Source organism: Carettochelys insculpta, chromosome 13 (genome assembly GCF_033958435.1).
Source record: "Carettochelys insculpta isolate YL-2023 chromosome 13, ASM3395843v1, whole genome shotgun sequence".
In the NCBI taxonomy this organism is placed as follows: Eukaryota; Metazoa; Chordata; order Testudines; family Carettochelyidae; genus Carettochelys; species Carettochelys insculpta.
In genome coordinates this window covers 42,739,288-42,758,701 of record NC_134149.1, presented here as the reverse complement: position 1 = coordinate 42,758,701, position 19,414 = coordinate 42,739,288, and the positions used below count along the sequence as shown (strand labels likewise).

The following is a 19,414-nucleotide window of genomic DNA, read 5'->3' as shown; positions in this document are numbered from 1 at the left end:
CTAGTCAGAGCTCCTGTAAATCACAGGCCATGAAAGTTCACTCACTAACCCCTGTACTGGGCTCAATGCCTTGTGTGTGTTTGCCTAAAACATCTTTTCCAAACAGGTAGGCAGCCTTGATTTGAAGGCATCAAGAAATGGAGACTCCACCACTCCCCTTGGGAGTTTCTTCCAATGGTTAATCACCCTCACTTAAAAAAATGGCTTAATCTCTAAATTGAATTTGTCTGACTTCAGCTACCAGCTGTTGGCTCTTGTTCTGCCTTTCTCCATTAGGTTAAAGAGGCCAGTATTTTCGCCTCATCAAGATACTTATAGACCTTAATCAAGTCAACTCTTAATCTTCTTTTTGATAAGCTTTACAGATCAAGCTCTTTAAGTCTCTCTCTGGATGGAATTTTCTCCAGCTTTTGAATCATTTCCGAGACTCTTTTCTGCATCCTCTGCACTTTAATGGCAGGCACCAGACCAGAGGCAGTACCCTAATATGAGCCTCACCAATACCACATGCAGATAAAATTCCCTCCTCCCCCGCACTGACTCACTGTCTCCCTGCCCAGACTGTCAAAGATCACATTAGCCCTTTTTGCCATCGTATTGGACTGGGAGCTGATGTTCAGTTGCTTTCCCACTACGACCCTTCAGCCCTTGTCAGAGTCACTACTTTCCAGGGTCCAGTCCCACTTCTGCACATCTGGCCTATATTCCTTATTCCCAGATGCATACCTAAGCACTTGGCTACACATGACTTTTGTAGGGGCCCAAATTATGAAGCAGCCCACATGGCTTTGTACGAGTTCCTTGTCCTTCCGATTATTTACCATCCTGACACTCTTTGTTGTCAAGGACTGATTTGCCCAGCAGTGATTTATATTTCCCCCACGAACACTGATGCAAATGTTGAATGGTGTTGGTCCCAGTGCAGATCTCTAAGGAATTCTATCAGAAATCCCCTCCTTCAGTGATGACTAGCAACTGGCAGCTACTTTTTGAGATCCGTCAGTTAGCCAGTTTTTACCTATTTAGCATGTGCTCTGTGGACACCAGGTAGGACAATTTCTTTTCAATCCGAATGTCACGGGGCACTAAGTCAAAATGCCTCCCGAAAGTCTCAGTCTCTGACCTCAAACAACCACAACTGTTATCCCTCGAAGAATGAAATCAAGCCCGTGTGACTATTTCCCAGGAAGACATATTAACTGCATTGGTTATATTCCAATTCTTTATCGATCGAATGTTAGATCAGTTTTCCCATTACTTTGCTGAGGACTGATGTCAGGCAACTGGCTGCTAGTTAAAATATCATCCCACTTCCCTTCTTGAATATCGGTACAACTGTCAGGAGGGGAGTGTGTAGAAGCAGCTGCATTGCAGGAGGCAAGCTCTCAGCTCACAAGGGTATAAAAGTGTAGCCTCCTCTCTGCTGTGATTCTTATGATGCCACTCCCCTCATCCAGCTTGATCTTCCCATACCATGCGGTATTCATCATTTCGGTAGTCCTCGCTTGGGGCTTGCATAGACAGACAGCTGGGGGTAAACCTACAGGGCCCGGTGCATGCAGCCCTGCTGCCGCAGCCATGCTCTGAAAGTTCCAGAGCGGATTTTGACCCATCCCCATTTCAAAGTGGAGTAGGTTAATGTATACGAGGTAACTTCTTGCACAGAGATGCACATGGACAGATAGCACTTCGCAGGCTACAGTGGGTTAGATTTCCATCCCAGCCTGCCACAAACTAACTGTTCAACTACACGAGCTCTTTCTTAATCAATTCCTGCCATTGCAGAGGCCTCGGGCACCTGGGTTCCTTCTATTCCCTGCCTGTGGCACACACCATTTTATTCCCTTCAGAACTGTAATACTTCATTCCTAATTCTGGTGGTTGGTTCAGGGTGGAGATGGTTGTGTGGTCTTCAGCGGGCTGTGATACACTGCGGCTGAGACCAGATGCTCTAGGGGTTTCTTTTGGCTTCAGCTGCGTGACTCTGCAACGGGCCTCTACTATTGCTATTTGGAGCAGAAAAGAGGAGCTAACAGTGCTGCAGTCATGGGATGGGATTCAGGCCAGAACGACTCATTCCCCCTTCTCAGAAGACTCCCGAGAGCAGTACAGCACAGAGATGTACTATCACGCTGTTGCTCCGCATAGTTACTTTGAGCCTCCTTACTCCTTTGTATCCAAGAGTGGGGCAATTTTTTGGATTCACACGAATACCCCACAACTTGTGCCCCACATTTGACCCCTCATGCAACTCTCATAAGCTGTTGTGCTGGAGGAGAATGGCTTCTGGATTCCACATGCTCATGGCTGTTTCATAAATCCACAACCCTGTAGCTGTGAAAGGGGTGCTCTGGTGTTTTTTGTAAACACTGTTTAGGTAGCACTGAAGCCAAAACCCACCCAGTGTTTCTATTCCAAGATGTGCTGCTGGCATGCAAAGGAGGAAGGAAACAAAATGGAGCTGTGCTAGTTTCAGGTGCACCAAAAAAGACAAAAGCATTAAGGTAATAAACCTCCCGCTGCATGGATCTTTTGCACACTGTAAGGAAATGTAGCTCAGATGCTAACACTTTGGTTTGAGAGGGTCCCATTATGAACCCAGTCACAAGATGGGGAGCTGTGGGCAATTCCCTGCCTTCTGTTTTCTGGGTTCTACTGTAAACTACTCTCAGTAAAGGGAGAGACACCGGCTATGACATGTCACTACTGCCTCCATCAGGACCTAATTTGCATTCTATTATGTACCATGCTAAGTGCTGCAATTTGCAGTTCACCCTAACCAAATCACAACTATTGCTGGAATCACGGCTCTCGCAGGCCCCTGGGCTGCCTGGCCCAGGAGCATTACGAAGGCAACATGGACCCTGCAGACTGTGGGCGTAGAGGGAACCTCCCTTATGAAATTGGCAAAGCTCCCGAGGTGGTGTCCTCACGACTGTGGGAGCCCTTGCTCTGCACCATTCCCGCAGGATACTGGGGTGCATTTTCATCTCCCCTCCTGCAAATATTCTGGAGATAAGGGCACCTTCTAACCCCTTTGCCCTGGCCTCCTCTTTCCGGTCTCTCCATTGCTGGGGATTCACCTGAATGTCTCCCACCCTTCACAAGGGAGACCCAGAGACCAGGCTGTTCCTCCATACACCCCAACTCAGCCACAACAGAGATGAATGTGTGGGAAAGTCACAGCACTCAGTGCGGGGCAGGTGGAGGAAGAAGCCCCCCACATTCTTCCTTGACAAGCAATACAGAGTGGAAGGGGAAATTGCATTCAGGGACCCTCGGCTTCCCCTCCTCTCATGACACATCCAACCCTACTCCTAGGGGAGCCGGAAAAGCACGAGGCATACGCACAGCTCTCGATTTCTAGCGTGCAGTTCTGTTGGTCCAGAGGGTACCTCCTCAGATCCATCATGCAAGCAGCTGTGGTGGTGATTCTGGAGAGGAAGAGAAAATGTTAAAGGAAGACATGAAAGTCAGGCAGCATGAGGGGCCGCTGTTTCTATGGTAACCAGGGAGAGCCATGGTGGGGAGGGAGGGCTGTGAGGAGGGGAAGTGAATGAAGCTCACCCTCCACTGCATGGCTTAAATCTTCATGACCCACGTCCGCCAGGCGGCATTTTTATTAAAGGTGGGGGATGAGGGGGAGCCTCGTTCCCTCTGTATGTACATGAGAGAGACAAAGAGGCTGAGAGTCGGCAGGGCTGTAGAAACGAGGGAGGGAGAGAGACATTTCTGTTTGTGAAAGAGCGAGGACACCCATGCCTATAAAAGAGAAAATGTGCCTCGATTAAATTGCTCTGCATTGGGGCATGAGGAAGAATCACTTAGCTGATTAGCCATCTATTTAGCCAGCCAGCCAGCCTCTCCCAGTCACCATGACATCTATCTATCACCACCTGTACTCCTCTGTCCATGCTCTGTATCTTTGAACCTGACTGTCCTAATCCCACTTCTTTGAATCTCCTTTGCTAAAGAATTGCACGTCTGGCAACTCCCAGTTTTGTTCCCGTATTGGGCACAGCACAGATAGGTCGGGTTTCGATAGGTGTGTGTGTGTGTGTGTGTGTGTGTGTGTGTGTGTTCACACACATGTATCACACACTGTTCTGATGCTGGAATATGCGAGTGCAAGGATGGGGCTGTGCACATTTGTAGGTGACGTGCTCTGTGTGTGTGTGGGTGAATGCAAAGAATGTGCCTTTATGTTTGTAGGGAGCGGGACAGCATGTGTCATGTGCGAAGGGGGGAGCGGCAGGTGAAAGACAGATGTTGGGGGGGGGCGGATTTTTCACTCCGCTGCACTCTGCATGGGGCTGCTATGCACTCCAGAAGGCAGGGGGACAACAACAGAGGTGGGGATAGAGCAAATCGGTGTCTCGTTAACCAGTCTGGTAATGAAGTGCTGTTCTCAGAACGCTCAGACATGCGAGAACGGCTTCCCCTCACTTGACTCCCCAATCTCCTCTGAATGCAATCTCCTGTCTGTGCCGTGTGTATGTATATGGAGGTTAGTGGGGGAAGAGTGGCCCATCTGCGCCCCTGTCAATTAAATATCTGGAAGGCATTAATCAAGCAATACATATTTTTGGATGCAGGCGTAACCAGTGAACTATTAACAGGGAAGCTTTGTTATCTTCCCAGCCCTGTGGCCTGGGAGGTGGAGAGAGAGAAAGAAAGGGTGATAAAGGATGAGGAGAGAGAAAGCCAGGGAGAATTAGGCTCAGCTCAAGCAAAAGAACCAAGGAGGAAGGGAAGAAAGAGGAAGGCGGGGGTGGGGGAAAGTGAAATTAAAGTCAGGGGCAGGGGGGTGAGGCAAGAGAAAAGAGAGAGAGAAGGAGAGCACCCAATTGAGCCAGAGATGCACTCAAGAGCGAGAAAGCCCATCACTGAGCAGCTGTCTCTTTAAGGAATCTTGCGTGCTAAATTTATCCCTCTGCTGTCTGTGGAGCCTGTTTGTAGGAGACGAAGCCTTGAGGAGAGCCTTTGCCACTGCCTGCCATGCTATAAATAGATCTGGAGCGAAGGAGGGAATTTATATATATCCTCACGGGGTCTAGATACAACACTGCAACTGCCCTTTCTCAGATGAAAGGGCCGAGGTAGGAAGAGAAAATTAACCCATTAATCTGAGTGCTGTATTTGGTAGAGGGGGGAAATGAGCTGCTTGTCCTGTCCCTTCTCTGCAGTCTCACTGAGGTCAGGAGACTTCACACAGGGGCAGAGATGATTTTTCCACCCCTCAAGACAGACCTCGGGGGGTCAAGACAGTGGCTAAAACGAGTATGCACCAGGACCGAGGCATTGCAAATATGTGTGACTCATCCCCCATACGGCACATGGCGTACTCTGTCCATACCATGCCACACCAGTGAGAAACACCATTCTTCAATTTCCCCCTTCAGTGTGAGGTGCAAAAATGGATTAAATGAACATTTCCTGCCCACATGTGGGCTAAAACCTTCCCAGGGTGTCGGTCTGAGCTTTGTTGGAACAAGGGCAATTTGGGGAGCTGCCCTGATTTTCAAGTGACCCTCCAGCTTGCCAGTAGGACTTTGCCATCGCTTGCAGCATTGGCTTCGGACACAGAGCACGACACGGCATGAGACAGATGCAACATGCCAAGGACCAGGTTCATTCCAGACATAAATCTGGCTTGCAGTGGGTTTATTCCATGTCACAGCAAGATAACAAAGAGGAGCCCACTGCTCCATGCATTTTGGAGAACAAACCATGACCAGTTAGGGATGACCATCCTTGGGCAATAAATATGATTGTGAAATTATATTGGCACCAAGAATCAAATAAACTGTCTCCTTCTGCTCCAAATTAAACTACAGCCCTCTTGCCAGGCCAGCAGCATGCACCATGAATGCCTGGTTACATGCCCTCTTCCTTTCACGTGTTGTGGTGTTTACCCAAGGGACCACCTGGAATGACTGAACCTGCTCCAGCAGCTGGTGGTGACCCTGCTGCTTTCTGAACATTCGTGTGCCGAGATCCCCTCTAGCTGTACTCCCTGGAGTATTCTGCCTGACTCCTCTTCTGGATGAAACAAAAAGCAGTCATGTAGCACTAACACGGCCACCTCTCTGTTCCTCCTATGGATGAAAGAGAGCAATGGCGTGGGGAGAAAGGCGAGTGTCTCCACCAGCTGCTCTGATGCCTCATGAAGGGCATGGATAAGAGCCGCCTTGTGTCTTCTGCTGCCCAGGGACAAGGCAGATGTCTGGTTGAACGCTACTCTTTGGAATTGTGTTTATGCTGGTGGGACTTGATCCAACACACCTTTAAATCAACACCCCTTCTGTAGGCGCTTCGGTGATGACGACAGTGGGCTTTGGCAGCCAGTGGTCTCTGCCTAGGTGCCTACAGAAGGAGCCCAATTGGGCTCAAGCCTCTGCTGTGACTGCTCTAGTGCATGACATGTTCAAGGAGACGGTTCATCCGACAGTGACTGAAAGCTAAACTCATTGACCAGCTGGTCGAACTCAGTCTAGCTGGTGCCGACATCACAAAACACTGAGCTGTCCAGATGGCCCAGTGCTGAGGCCCTCTGGTGAGGGGTTTGCGCTGCCACTGGCCAAGCCACGCCTCCGCTGTGCAGCCAGCACATTAGTCTCCAAGGTGGCCAGGTCATGCACTATGGAGACAAGTAAAGTGGCATATTCACTGGGGGCATGTAACAGATCTGCCCGGGAGCACAGACAGACAGAGCTGTTCGTTATATCATAAGGACTGCCAGACAGCCGACCTTTATTCAAAGAGCGATTAGGGAAGAGAGGGTGCAAGGAGAACATGGGGAGAAGGGCAGGAGAGCTGAGAATAAGAATGATGGGGCTGATAGAGGACAGGCAAGACAACAGAGTGGATGGTAAAGCACGGAAGGCAACTGGCAGAAGAGGAGACAGAAACTGAGGCCAGGTCTACACTAGGCAGCGAAGTCGACTGTGGAGACGCAATTCTATCTATGCCAAGTGTGTAGCTAGAATCAACTTATCTGCAATCGACTTACTTCCTTCACTAAGGGAGGCTGATGGAAGAAACTCTCCCATCGACCTCCCTTACTCCTTGCGATATTGAGGAGTACGAGAGACAACTGTCCATAGTTCGATAGTTCGATTTCGTGCATCCCTACCAGGCGCGTGCAACGGAACCCCGGAAGGTTGACCCTGTGCGGGTCGATCTTCCACACCGTATAGACATACCCTGAGAGGGGCCCAGAGCAGCAGTGAGGGGAAGGTGATGGGAGAGGGATGGCAGGAGAGGAACAAGAGGTTAAGAGGCAGAATGCAGAGGAGGAGTGGAGTCTTGCCCTGCGAGAAGGGAGGTGAAGAGATGGAACAAACCATGCCAGGCACAGATCTGCAGGCACAGTGTCCTGCCTCCAGGAGAAAAGACAGAAGAGAAAGGGAGAGATGGGGGAGAAGATGGAGGGACCAATAGGGAAGGATGTCCCACTCTCTCTGACACTAGAACTAGACACTGGAACGCCGCCAGACCCAATCTTTTATCTATTTATTTTGTAATTCAAGACGTGTGTGGTGTGAAATGTTGCTGGCTTTGAGGGGAATTCATGGCAGCGCTGTCCGTCAGAGGGAGGGACGCACCTGAGTCTGGTGCGCAGCGTTCAGTGGAGGGACCTGATTTCACAGCCGCCCCTGGACTGCAGATACTGGCTAGCTCCCTGCTGTTTAGACCCAATCACCCCAACTCCCTTCACCCCATTCCCCTTTCCTGGAAACACAATTTGCTCCCCCCACAACCCCTTCCCAGTAAGGATTCTGCCCCCCAGTGTAGCTCATTTTCACTCAGCTCCCGCCGGCAGAGGAAGTTACACTAAGCTGCTGTTCCTCTGCACAGGCCCACCGATGGTGGGACAAAGGAGACAATTGCCTCAGGGCTTGGCAATTCAAAGGGGCAGTTTTAAGGACTGGTGGAGGGCAGCATGGTACACCCCGGACAACGCTGAGGGCTGGCTGTTCACGTGCCCACCCCTTCTTCCCTCAGCCTCACCCCTTCCAGGTGTGCAGAACCACCTCCTGCCTTGCCCAGGAGCCCATGGAAGCCGTTGGCTCCCCTGTATTGTTGATGAACAAGTCACTTCTTATGGTGGGAGATGGAAGCTAGGGCAACTCTGGAAATCTTTTAGAAGGAGCAATCTAGCCCAAGAATACACAAAACACTTTGGATAAAATTCTGAGGCTGGTATATGTTTCCCCGCTGCCATCTAGGAGATGGAAACAGCTGATTCTGCATCATAGATACCGCACTGCTAGAAGCTAATGGGGATTCTCCTTCTGCACAGGTAGTAGAGGCATGTGCCTTTGCAGATGCCACTGTGACGCATTGAGTTGTAGTGAAACGCCAGGTTGTGACAGCAGTGATGTTCTGAGCTGGTGTTCGATTTGTTACAGCATGAAAGGATCCCAAGCGTGAACCAATCCCCACAAGAGAAGCCCCTTAACACTATCTTCTCTTTGCCATGTCTGGGTGGCAGCAGCAGCAGAAGAAGCAGCAGGAAGGTGTTCTCTTGGCACGAGTTGCCAGGCCCCCTTTCTTGTCCTGAACTTAGAGACACTTCTCAGGCTATTCCTGGCAGTGGGAAAGGGGAGCACATCCTGATGAGATGGGAAGCCTCATCAGAAATCTTTCCCTCCCGAATGGCCAGAAGCATCTGCATGACTGAGAAGCCCCAGGCGGAATGCTGAGGGCTTTGCCATTGGTGACATGTGCCACGAATTATTAGGCTCTGTGTGTGCGCGAGGAGGAGGGGGACAGGATAAGCCAATGAAACCTCTTAATCCTTCTACTTCAGCTCATCTTCATGAGTTGAGCGGGACCAGGGGTGGGTAGAGGATACAGCCTCACCTTGCTCCTTGCTCCAGGACTCCTGAATCTTACCCTGTCTCATGCTAGACCCTGCCCCCCGACAAACGCCCCCCACAGAATCTTTTGCCCCTGCCTAAGTTCTTTAGTACAAGAAGACACAATACCAGCCATTTTGTTTCCTTCTCTGATCCTCCTCATTGCTGTTTGTTTATTAATGGCTTCTTCTGTCTTATGTAGAGTGATTACATAAGATCGCAGACAGGAGGGAAAGAGCTCAGAGCTGCTATTAAAAACCTGCCATATTAAAGTCTCTGCCTGTGCTAAGCCATGCTGTGAAGCCTGTACATCAGTTCCAACATCCTGAGATGCCTGGTCCTGATAACGGCACTGGTTGGACCCGCTCTTGGGTTCATATTTCCCTTCATCCTGCCTTTTCCCAGTTGTCTGTCTCATTTGTTATCCCAGAGTCTTGACAGCAGCTCTCTGTATCAAACTTCTCCATTCAGTTCATTCAAGCTCTTTTATAGCCACCCATGATCCATGTGCCCTCAGTCCCTTCATCAAGGGACCAGGGGAAGAACATGCATCAGCTGGCACAGTAAAGTGGTAAAGTTCTTCATCAAAACTGGTGAAAAAAATAAGGACATGGGGAAGTCAATGGATGTGATATACCTTGACTTTAGCTAAGCTTTTTATACAGTTTCCCACAACATTCTTGCCCATAAGTTAGGGAAGTATGGATTGGATACATAGGTTGTAAGATGGATAAAAAGCTGGCTTGATGGACGGGCCCAATGGGTAGTGGTCAATGGCTCAATGTCTGGCTGGTGATTGGTTTCAAGTGGAGTGCCCCAAGGGGCAGTTCCAAGGCCAGTACTGTTCAACAATTTTATTAATGACCTGGATGAGGGGAAGGATTACACCCTCAGCAAATTTGTAGATAACACTAAGCTAGGGAGTCAGGTAGATATACTGGAGGGTAGGGATATGGTCCAGAGTGACCTAGACAAATTGGAGGATTGGACCAAAAGAAATCTGATGAGATTCAACAAGGAGAAGTGCAGAATCCTGCACTTGGGACGGAAGAATCCCAAGCATTGTTACAGGCTGGGGAATGACTGGCAGTGCAGCTGAAAAGGACCTGGGGATTACAGTGGATGAGAGGCTGGATATGAGTCAACAGTGTGCCCTTGTAGTCAAGAAGGGTAATGGCATATTGGGGTGCATTAGGAGAAGCATTTCCAGCACATCTAGAGAAGTTATTATTCCCCTCCACTTGGCACTGGTGAGGCCATATGTGGAGTATTGCATCCAGTTATGAGCCCGCCAGTATAGAAAGGATGTGGAGGCATTGGAGTGGGTTCAGCAGAGGGCAATGAAAATGATTAAAGGGCTGGAGCCCATGACCTATGAGAAGATGCTGAGAGATTTGGCCTTATTTAGTTTGCAGAAGAGAAGACTGAGGGGCAATTTGATAGCAGCCTTCAGCTTCCCGAAAGTGGACTCTAAAGGGGATGGAGAGAGACTGTTCTCAGTGGTGACAGATAGCAGAACAAGGAGCAATGGTCTGAAGTTACAAAGAGAGGTGTAGGTTAGATATTAGGAAAAACTATTTCACCAGGAGGGTGGTGAAGCACCAGAATGCATTACCAAGAGAGGTGGTAGAATCTCCATCCCTATAGGTTTTTAAATCCCAGCTTGACATAGTCATGGCTGGAATGATTTAGTTGGGATCAATCCTGCTTTGGGCAGGGGGCTGGACTTGATGACCTCCTGAGGTCCCTTCCAGCCCTAGAATTCTATGGTTCTATGAAAAGGTCCTTTGCCTCCAAAAGGAGTAGGGAAAGACTCTTAATACGGGGGTGGGGGTGTTTGCACATGCATAAGCCAGGGAAATTTCCCTCTTTTGATGACTTCTCAAGCAGAATGAGGTCTCTCTCCTCCAAAGATTTCCTCATCATGGCAAAATCAGACACTGGGGCACCATGAATTCTGCCTTATCTTCAGAAAGCCCTTCTGTCCCTGTGAAAGAGAGAGGAACCCTGTCCATAGTTGCATGTTCCGACACGTGAGTGGAGATGGAATCAAGTCTTGGTTTGCTGATTTTACTCAATGTGTGAAATAAGGCTTTGTACCATTGGCTACTAAAACATGCATGGTCGATATTAAGAAAAAAATCATGTTTTGTCTTGTGACCTGGTGATAGCAATTTCTTAGATTTAAATTTTCTCAAGAAGCCAAAAAAAAAAAAGAAAAGATAAAATCCATCAAGGCAAAGACTCCAGAAGTGAAGGAAACTTAGCAAGGCCAGCCTCAGAATGGATAGCGCAGGACCAGTGAGTTGTGAGGTAACCCTACAGTTCTGAGCACAGCAGAGCGAGTTCACCTCAGAAGGCGTCTAAGCTGTGGATGGACCTGCATATTTCAGCCCAGTCAGACAGACCCAGACCAGCAAGCCTTGATTAGCATGCTGAAAATAGCAGCGTGATGGGCTTTGTGGCTCTAGGGCAGACTCGGATTAGTTAAGCCAGCTCAGACCTCATGAATCAGGTGGGTCACCACCCAAACCACAATGTCCACACTGCGGGTTTTAGCACACTAGCCCAAGCCCCGCTAGCTGAAGTCTGTGTCTCCTGGCTGTCTCTCCCACAGGAGTGCAGACATATCCTTTAGGATGTCTATTGACTTGAATGGAACTTATAGAGGCAAAATTGTCCTAATGGCTCAGTGGGAAAAATCTCAAACCTTTAACCTTTCAAAGCCTCTCAGAAAATACACTGACAAATGTGTCTGCCTGGCAACAAACACAACTTGTAAAGGCCCTGACTGGTTTACAGATCCCTGACTGCACCCCTACTCTTCCCAGACTGTGGCAGTGTAACAAGCAAATGCAAGCTGCTGTTCATGGCTGGAGTGCATCACCCAAACATCTCTGTCCAAAAAGCTCAAAGTTTGCGTTTGCTACTCAGTTGCCACGTGATGAGCAACCATATCCCAGGATGCAGGGGCATTGCAAAGGTCTGAAAAGGGAGGGGCACAGGCAAAGATTGAGGTGAGATGACAAGATTGTTGAGGGGGAGTCAAGATTTAAATCCTTGGGACGTAACAGAACTAAACCGAAGTCCACTGTCAGATCTGTGCAGTAGCTGGGACTAGAACAGCACAGGCCCAAATGCAGGGACTAAGGAGCAGTGTCAGATCTACTGTTTATGGTGGAAAGTGGCATACGTAGTATTGGCCTTTACAGTGCCTGGCAGGAAGTTACAGTTGCTTTCCCACACTTGTGGCTTGGTTAAATTTCTACTTTGCTTATTATCTCTGACTATTTCATTGGGGCAACTGAAGTATACCCAACGGCTCTTGCACCCTAAGGGTAAGGGCCTTGTACATGGCAGCTCATAAAGGCAGAAGACCTGTGTCAGGCTACTCTTTCCAGACAAGTTTTTTGGGCTTTGCCCTTTTTCATGGAACCGTGGCCATCTGAGATGTCACCACCATATTACTGCCTGCAGAGCAGCTTCCCAGACTCCTCACCCCAGAGTTTGGGGTTGATCTTCCTACATATTTGCCCTTTTCCCTCTAAACTGAATCAGGTCTGGTTATTTCCTACTGTGGTGTATGATTCCTCCAGGGTTCCTGGCATCCCAGAATATCTCCCCGCCTCGCTGCTGTTTGCAACTCCTCCCAATTTGGCATCATCTGTGCACTTTATTGCACTGCTTCTTAAGTCTTCTCCTAGATAACTGATGCAGACCATCCCAATGCTGATCCTAGTGGCACACCCAAAGACCACCTCTCCTGATTTAATACATTACCCTTTAGAGGCCCCATTTTTATGGCCCTCCAACTAGTTCTCTGTCCAAGCCAATATGAATTAGTTGTGGCTTAAGCTTTTATGAGACATTGTATACGAAATACTTCCCTGAGATGAAGCTATATTACATCTGCTGCATTTCCTTCAGCCACTTATCTGCTAATGCTATCAAAAACCAGCCTATCTGCTTCTCTCCAACAGACAGACTGTCACAACAGAGCAAAGGGGAAGAAGGAAAAGGCCTCATTTGCCCATGAAAACAAATTACTTGGAGATCGATCTTGTTCTCATTGACGTTAACTGCAAATCTCCCATTGATTTCAGTGAGCCTAAATAGACCCTGGGGGCTGTATCCTGAAAGGTGTTGAGCTTCTGGCCCTGGTACAACAAAGCACTTGTAAGTGCGTGCTGAAAGCTTTGGGTTTGTAACTTGCTGAATTCCCACTCCTGTGTTGTAAGGTATTTGTCCCAGCTCCATGCCTGCCCTGCTGCGCCTTCTGTAGTAACCATCTAAATAGGTCCTTGTATTTCCTACATGATGGTCTGTTGCAAAGAAAAGACTGAGATGCCACAGCAGAAGTGTGTAACTTCACTGTAAGATCAACAAGAAAGAGAGGATGGGACTGGAAGAAAGGTACCATGTGAAAAACCAAACAGAGAAACAAAGAAAAACACAGGACGGAAGCAAAAATCCCCTGAATTAGCACTGTGTATTGATTTTCTCCACTTGGAAGCTCTGTTTGAAAGACTGCCCTTTAAGAGAAACCTCCTAATGTTACAGAAATCAACAGACCTAGCACCAAAACACAGAATGGACCTGAAGTTCAACAGAACCCTGGGATTTTGCTCCCCTGTGTTTTGCAGATGCAAATAACTGTAGGTGCATTTTTGGGGATCTAAATAACTGCAAACATATTTTATAGCACTTCAGCATTTAGCTACCTAATTGCAACTGCCATTCAGGTGTCTACATGCTATTGAATGTGCTAGACATTATCTGTGGCTGAAAAATTACACCTTGTGGTTATTGGTGTCAGAAAGAACGCAGGTGCAGAATCAAAGACCCCTCTGAAAATGTTGCCTCAAACCTCTGTGCACGTGATGGCTGGATTTTTTAAAGTGTCCCTCAGAGTACTGCTGCTTCCTCATGCTAAAAGCTGTGTCTCCACGCAAGACATCTGACCTGTGATGACCATCGGGAACTCCCACAGAAAGCAACAGGACTTGAGGATACTCTGAACTTTTTGTGGTAGATTTCATTGTGATCTGCCAAATCAAGGGAGCAGCCTTCAGACAACCCAACTGCCAGTGTTTTATTTAAACAGAAATTTTAACAGGAGCCTGTAGGTAACACAGGCAAAGGTTTCAGCCACCTTTTTCCTCCTTAGCCCAAATGCTAGGCTCCTTGTCTCCCCCTGCAGATGGCCTGACCAGTTGACTTCTGAGCTTCTTTCAGCTGAAATCCCAGCAATTAAGTAGAAAGGAATTATGAGATATGTATGAGATGGAAATTCCTTCAAAATATGCAGCATCAAAGGTTCTGGTGTCATGTATGGTAAATACCGGTGTAGTCCATTCCAAATGGAGATGTCACCATCCCTTTTGCTGGGCAGGGATTAAGCCCAAGGTGGTTCTCTCATTTATATGCCACTGTAGGAGGCAGGTCTAAAAGCTGTATGTGAACTCGGGCAAAAAGAAGCCTGAGAGGAAAACAACTGAGGCAACAAGGGGTGAAACAGGAAAACTGTCCCCCAGATTTCAGCTATGGCACCTCAGAACACATTTTCGGCCTTGGCTGTGGGTGTTCATTTAGCTGGTCCATATGCTGAGCTCTTCCTGACACCATTCTGTGTGCGTATGCATGCATGCATGCCACGAAGTTACAGAAATCTACAGCAGTTGTACTGAACATGCACAGAGTAAGGTTTTCAAAGGCTCATACTCAGCTAAATGAAAACTAGCTCTTTCTGGATACCACACAGGCATACTGTTCACGGCACCGCTTCCCTGGGAAGTATCAAATTTTCTATCCTCAATCATCTGGCACCAGTGCCAGCCATAAAGGAAAAAGATGCAAAAAAGTTATTTATTTTAAACTGGAAAAAAGTATATATTTACACTGTCTTGTGTTAAGGAACAGCTGCTCCAATTTCCTGAAACTTTCCATGAAAAATCACCCTTAAGCAGAGAGCAGACCTGGAAAATTTCATCTCCATGAGTCAAACTTGCAGAAAGTTTTCTTTATTGAATTATTAAAATACTGAGCTGTTATATGGTGCTTTTATCAATAGCACTCAAAGAACTTTACAGAGAAGGTATGTATCATTATCCCCATTTGACAGATGGAGAAATTGAGGCACAAAGAGGGAAAGTGACTTGCCCTAGGTCACCAACAGCAGAGCTGGGAATCAGCTCCTGGTCTCCTGAGTCCCAGCTCAGTTCTTTATCTTTTAGGACACACTAGGAACTTTTGCAAGGAGCATTTCAAGTGGAAACATTATGTAACTTGAACTCCAGCTACCTGAAACAGTATGGACCCTCAATTATTCCTCTGCTCCTAATACTGGTCTATCACAGTTCAGGGATCACTTTACCCACTATTGAAAATGCTGGCACTTCTGGAGTGGGATGCAACATTAGACCACTCAGAAGCGAACAATACTTGGACAAGTCTTTCTTGACTTGGCTGTGCTTTCCTTAAAGATGGATTTTGGGAGCTGCTCTACGCGTGGCCACAGGTTTGCATGAGGCAATAGCAATGTCATTCATGATCATACAACTAATGAAAACAACTCCTACACTCACCTCAAGCCATACAGCACAGTTCCATCTGGATGGAGCCGGATCATGCGGTTCTTCACTGTCACCCCATGCAGGAAGGACTTTTTGTCATTCAGGAAATAGGTGTCAGGAAGCCACAATTGGTCAGCCACACGGTTGTCCAGGGTCAGGTTCAGAGGAAGGTCACTGTACGCTAGGCGTTTGTCCCGCCAACTCTGCTGGAAATACATGGTGATGGTGTAGTCCTGGGAGAGAAAATGCACAACTGTTAGGCTGTCCAGTGTCCCTGGTCTCACTCCTGCTGCCACCGAGACACCTGACATGTCTCCCAGGCTTTTGCACCCATGGGTCTGCATTCCACACATGATCTATTATGGGACCTGTGTCTTCTTTTAGAAGACTAAAACTACAGGTCATTGGAGTGAGCTGTCTAAGGGCAGGAACTGGCTGGACTTGTCACTCATACCACACACAAAGGAGAGAGCTTGTGGCAGTTCATCCACCACTTCCCTGTTCCATGTTCTACCCACTGCTTCTGAACACCAGAGTTGCAAGGTGGTGGTGCCCAGCTGAGATCAGAGATACAACAAAACATGCACAAAATTTGGCTGAACATCTGTGAATATTGGTGGCTCCATCAGGAGAACTGGTCAGTAAAGCCCCCAGGGAGGGAAAGCTAAAGCAGGGGTTCTCAACCTTTTTCTTTGTGAGCCCCCCCCCATGCTACCCCCACCAATATGCTACAAAAGTGCCCTCACCCCAACTGTTTTTCTGCATATAAAACCAGGGCCTGCACGAGGGAATAGCAGGTAGAACAACTGCCTAAGGCCCCACGCCACTGCCCCCCCCAGTCTCGAACCTACATTTCTTAGGGTTTAGCATTGGCCCCATGCACTGTGGGGTGGGTTTCTACCCTGGCCCCAGCAAGTCTAATGTTGCACTTATTTGTCAGGCCCCCTGAAACCTGCTAGCAGCTCGCCTCTCACCAGTGACCCTGAACCCCTAGGAGAAAATCATTGATCTAAGGGAAAAAGAGTTCAGGGAAGCTGAAAGTTTCTCAAAGAGACATGATTAAAGGAAACTGCAATCTAGGAAAGATAGGAAGAATAGTAAGAGGCCAGCGTGGCTCCATCTGGACCTCTTGAATGACCTGAAAATCCAAAAGGAACCCTACAGAAAGTAGAAACAGGGAAGAACTGCTCAGGTGGAGAACAGAAGAGCAGCATTAACACGCAGAGACAAACCGAGAAGGCTGAGGCACAAAATGGGTTAGACCTACAGTGACAGACCCAGGCCAGTTGGCTACAGGAGCAAGTCCTACTGGGATCTGGGATGTGGGGAGGCCCAAAGCTAAAGGGTCCCCCTGCAGACTATGGGGAGAAACTGCTGAGCCAGGGAAAACAAATAGCAAATAAAACAAGTAATTATGGAAGACAAATAAAAAGAAAACGGAAAGACTTGAAGGTCAAAGGGCTAAAATGAGGGAACTGATAGGGGACACAAAACAACCAGCCCTGGACAATGCCTGCTACCCCCCAAACAGCAGACACATCCAGGGAGCCTGCAGATGCTGCCCAGAGGAATTCTGCCCAGACGCATGAATGAACAAAGGAACAGAAATAGGCTGCATGGTTGCAGGCCCCTCTCTCAGCCAACCTCTGCTCTCTGGTTGTGTGAGTGGTCACCTTAGCTATAGCCAGGAGGAAGCTGACCAGGAGGTCCCATGGCTTTGTGGGGCCATGGATGGGGTGTGCGTAAATCAATAGGTAAGGGGAGAAGTGCAGCCATAGCCTCCACAGGAGGTTCTAAAGGAGATGGAGAGAGGCTGTAGCCTGGCACACTCAAGATAGATGTGCACCAGGGTCTCCCTGATATCACAGAAGGTGCAATTGTCAGGGACGGGGTGAATTGTGCTAAGCACATGCCTATGCTCTCCATGCCATGGAGGACCATCCAACTGATGTCCCAGGCAGGCCCCAGGATCAAGGTGGAATACAGACTGGCCCACTGGAGCTCCCCACCTGTTGCGGCTGGTGAGAGGAAGAGCTTGGTCTAAGTGGGATCTGAGTAGTGGCTTGGCCGCCTCGGGGGAGGGCGGAGGTGTGGAATCCAATGGGCTCCGTAGCCAAAGTAATTAGAGGGGACAACTGAAAAGAAGACAGGGACAGGTGTGGAGGTCATAGGGTTAAAATGAGGGAGCCAGAAGGGGACACCAAGCAGAGAGCCTCAGACAGCGCCCGCTGCTCCCTGAAGTCGTCAAGGGAGCCAGAGGACACTGTCCAGAGGAATGCTGCCCAGAAGGGCGAAAACAGGTGGAGGAATGAAAGTAGGGGCCCACAGTTGCAGGCTTCCTGCTCAGCCAGCCTCTCCCTGGTCTTATAAATGGCCATCTTGGTCCCACCCAAGGAGGAGGCTGGCGAGGAGTTCCAGCAACTTTGTGGGGCTGCAGGTGGCGTGTGAAAAGATCAGTCGATGTCAGAAGCGCAGCCACAACTTCAGCTGGAGGTTCTGAAGGAGCTGGAAGAGGGGCCATAGTCTGGCCCGTTCAAGATAGGTGTCCGCCACGGTCTCCATCACGCCACGAGTGTCAGGGATGGGGTAAACCAGGCTAAATACATGCCCATTCTCACTGCACCATGGATGGCCCTCCATCCATCATCCACAGGGGGATGCAGGACCAAGGTGAAATACAAAGTGGACCCCTGGCACTCCCCACATGATGCTGCTGTTAAGAGGTCCCACCTACAGGAGCTTGGTGAAAGGCTGAGTGTATAGTTTCCTGTTCCCTAAGTGACTAGGGCAGGGGATGTTGAGCACAATCAGGTAGGCACCTGGAGGCAATTAAGAGCATGCCTAAAGCCAGGGAGAAACAGACAAATCAAAGACCCTGCAGCCCACCAAGAACCCACTGAGGCTAGGTTAAAAGGCTCCCTTTAGAGAGGGCAGAGGGCGCTAAGGATTGGGAGTGAAGATGTGTGTTAGAAGCAGGAAGCATGGATTTAGGTACCAGAATGAAGCTACATTAGTAAGTGGGTGCCACTGCAACCCTTCCCCTGTGCCCCTATAGTCCCCCGAGAGGGGAGATGGGGACTAAGGAGGGATTTTACCCCAAATCCATGGGTTGATCTGTGATGAAGGCAACTCACTAGGCTGTGACCCTTGCCTCTAGTAAAGGGCAAGAGGCTTTGAGGGCCACAGTGAGCCTCTGAGACAAGCACCCAGAAGTGCAGAACCCCCAAGGCAAAGCTGGAGCTTTGCCACACTAGCAGTAGACACCAAAGGCAATAAGAAGAATTTCTTTAAATATATGAGCAGCAAGAGAAGATGAAGCATAGTGTAGGCCCTGCACATAGTGGGGAAAGAGCGATAAGTGATGACATAAAAAAGAGTGAGGTGTTTAATGTCTGTTTTGATTCTGCCTTCACTGAAAAAGTCAACAGTGAATAGATACTCAACATAACTGGTATTAACTGCAAGGAGGCAGGAATTCAAGCCAAGATAGAATGAGTTAATGAATATTTAGATAAGTCAGATTGGGGTGGGCAAATTCATGCCTGATAGCTGGATTCATTCTGCCAGAGTTAATCCCTGCCAAGGTCTTACCTCCCCATTTACCTGGAGAGGTGCAGGTATTGGGTGAATGCAGTTCTCATTGGCTGTTGGTCACCACTCATGGCCAATAGGAGTGGTGAGAAGAGGTGTCCCCATCCGCACTGCTTCCTTCCACTCCCATTGGCTGTGAATGGCAATCCCCGGCCAATGAGAGCTGTGATCACCCAATACCTGTGGAGATGCAGGTAAATATCGTGATGGCGGCCTGCCATGGACTAACTCTGGTGTGGTGCTGCTAGTTTATTGCCCACCCCTGAGTTAGATGTATTCAAATGGCCGGTCCTGATGAAATTCACCCTCGGGTACTTAAAGAACTAAATGAAACAATCTTGGAACCTGAGTAATGATCTTTGAGAGAACTCATGGAGGACAAACATG

At 48.6% G+C, this 19,414-nt stretch overlaps 1 protein-coding gene across 3 annotated transcripts in view; it reads right to left on the bottom strand.

The window, feature by feature from the left end:
• GABRQ (gamma-aminobutyric acid type A receptor subunit theta) overlaps positions 1–19,414 on the bottom strand; it is an 83,482-nt gene that overhangs the window by 9,329 nt on the left and 54,739 nt on the right. For all 3 annotated transcript variants that reach the window (XM_075007644.1, XM_075007645.1, XM_075007646.1), the window contains exons 4-5: positions 15,449–15,669; positions 3,352–3,434 (exon numbers count right to left, since the gene is read on the bottom strand). In XM_075007644.1, the coding sequence (XP_074863745.1) occupies positions 3,352–3,434; positions 15,449–15,669 (304 nt within the window). The remainder of the gene's footprint in view (positions 1–3,351; positions 3,435–15,448; positions 15,670–19,414) is intronic.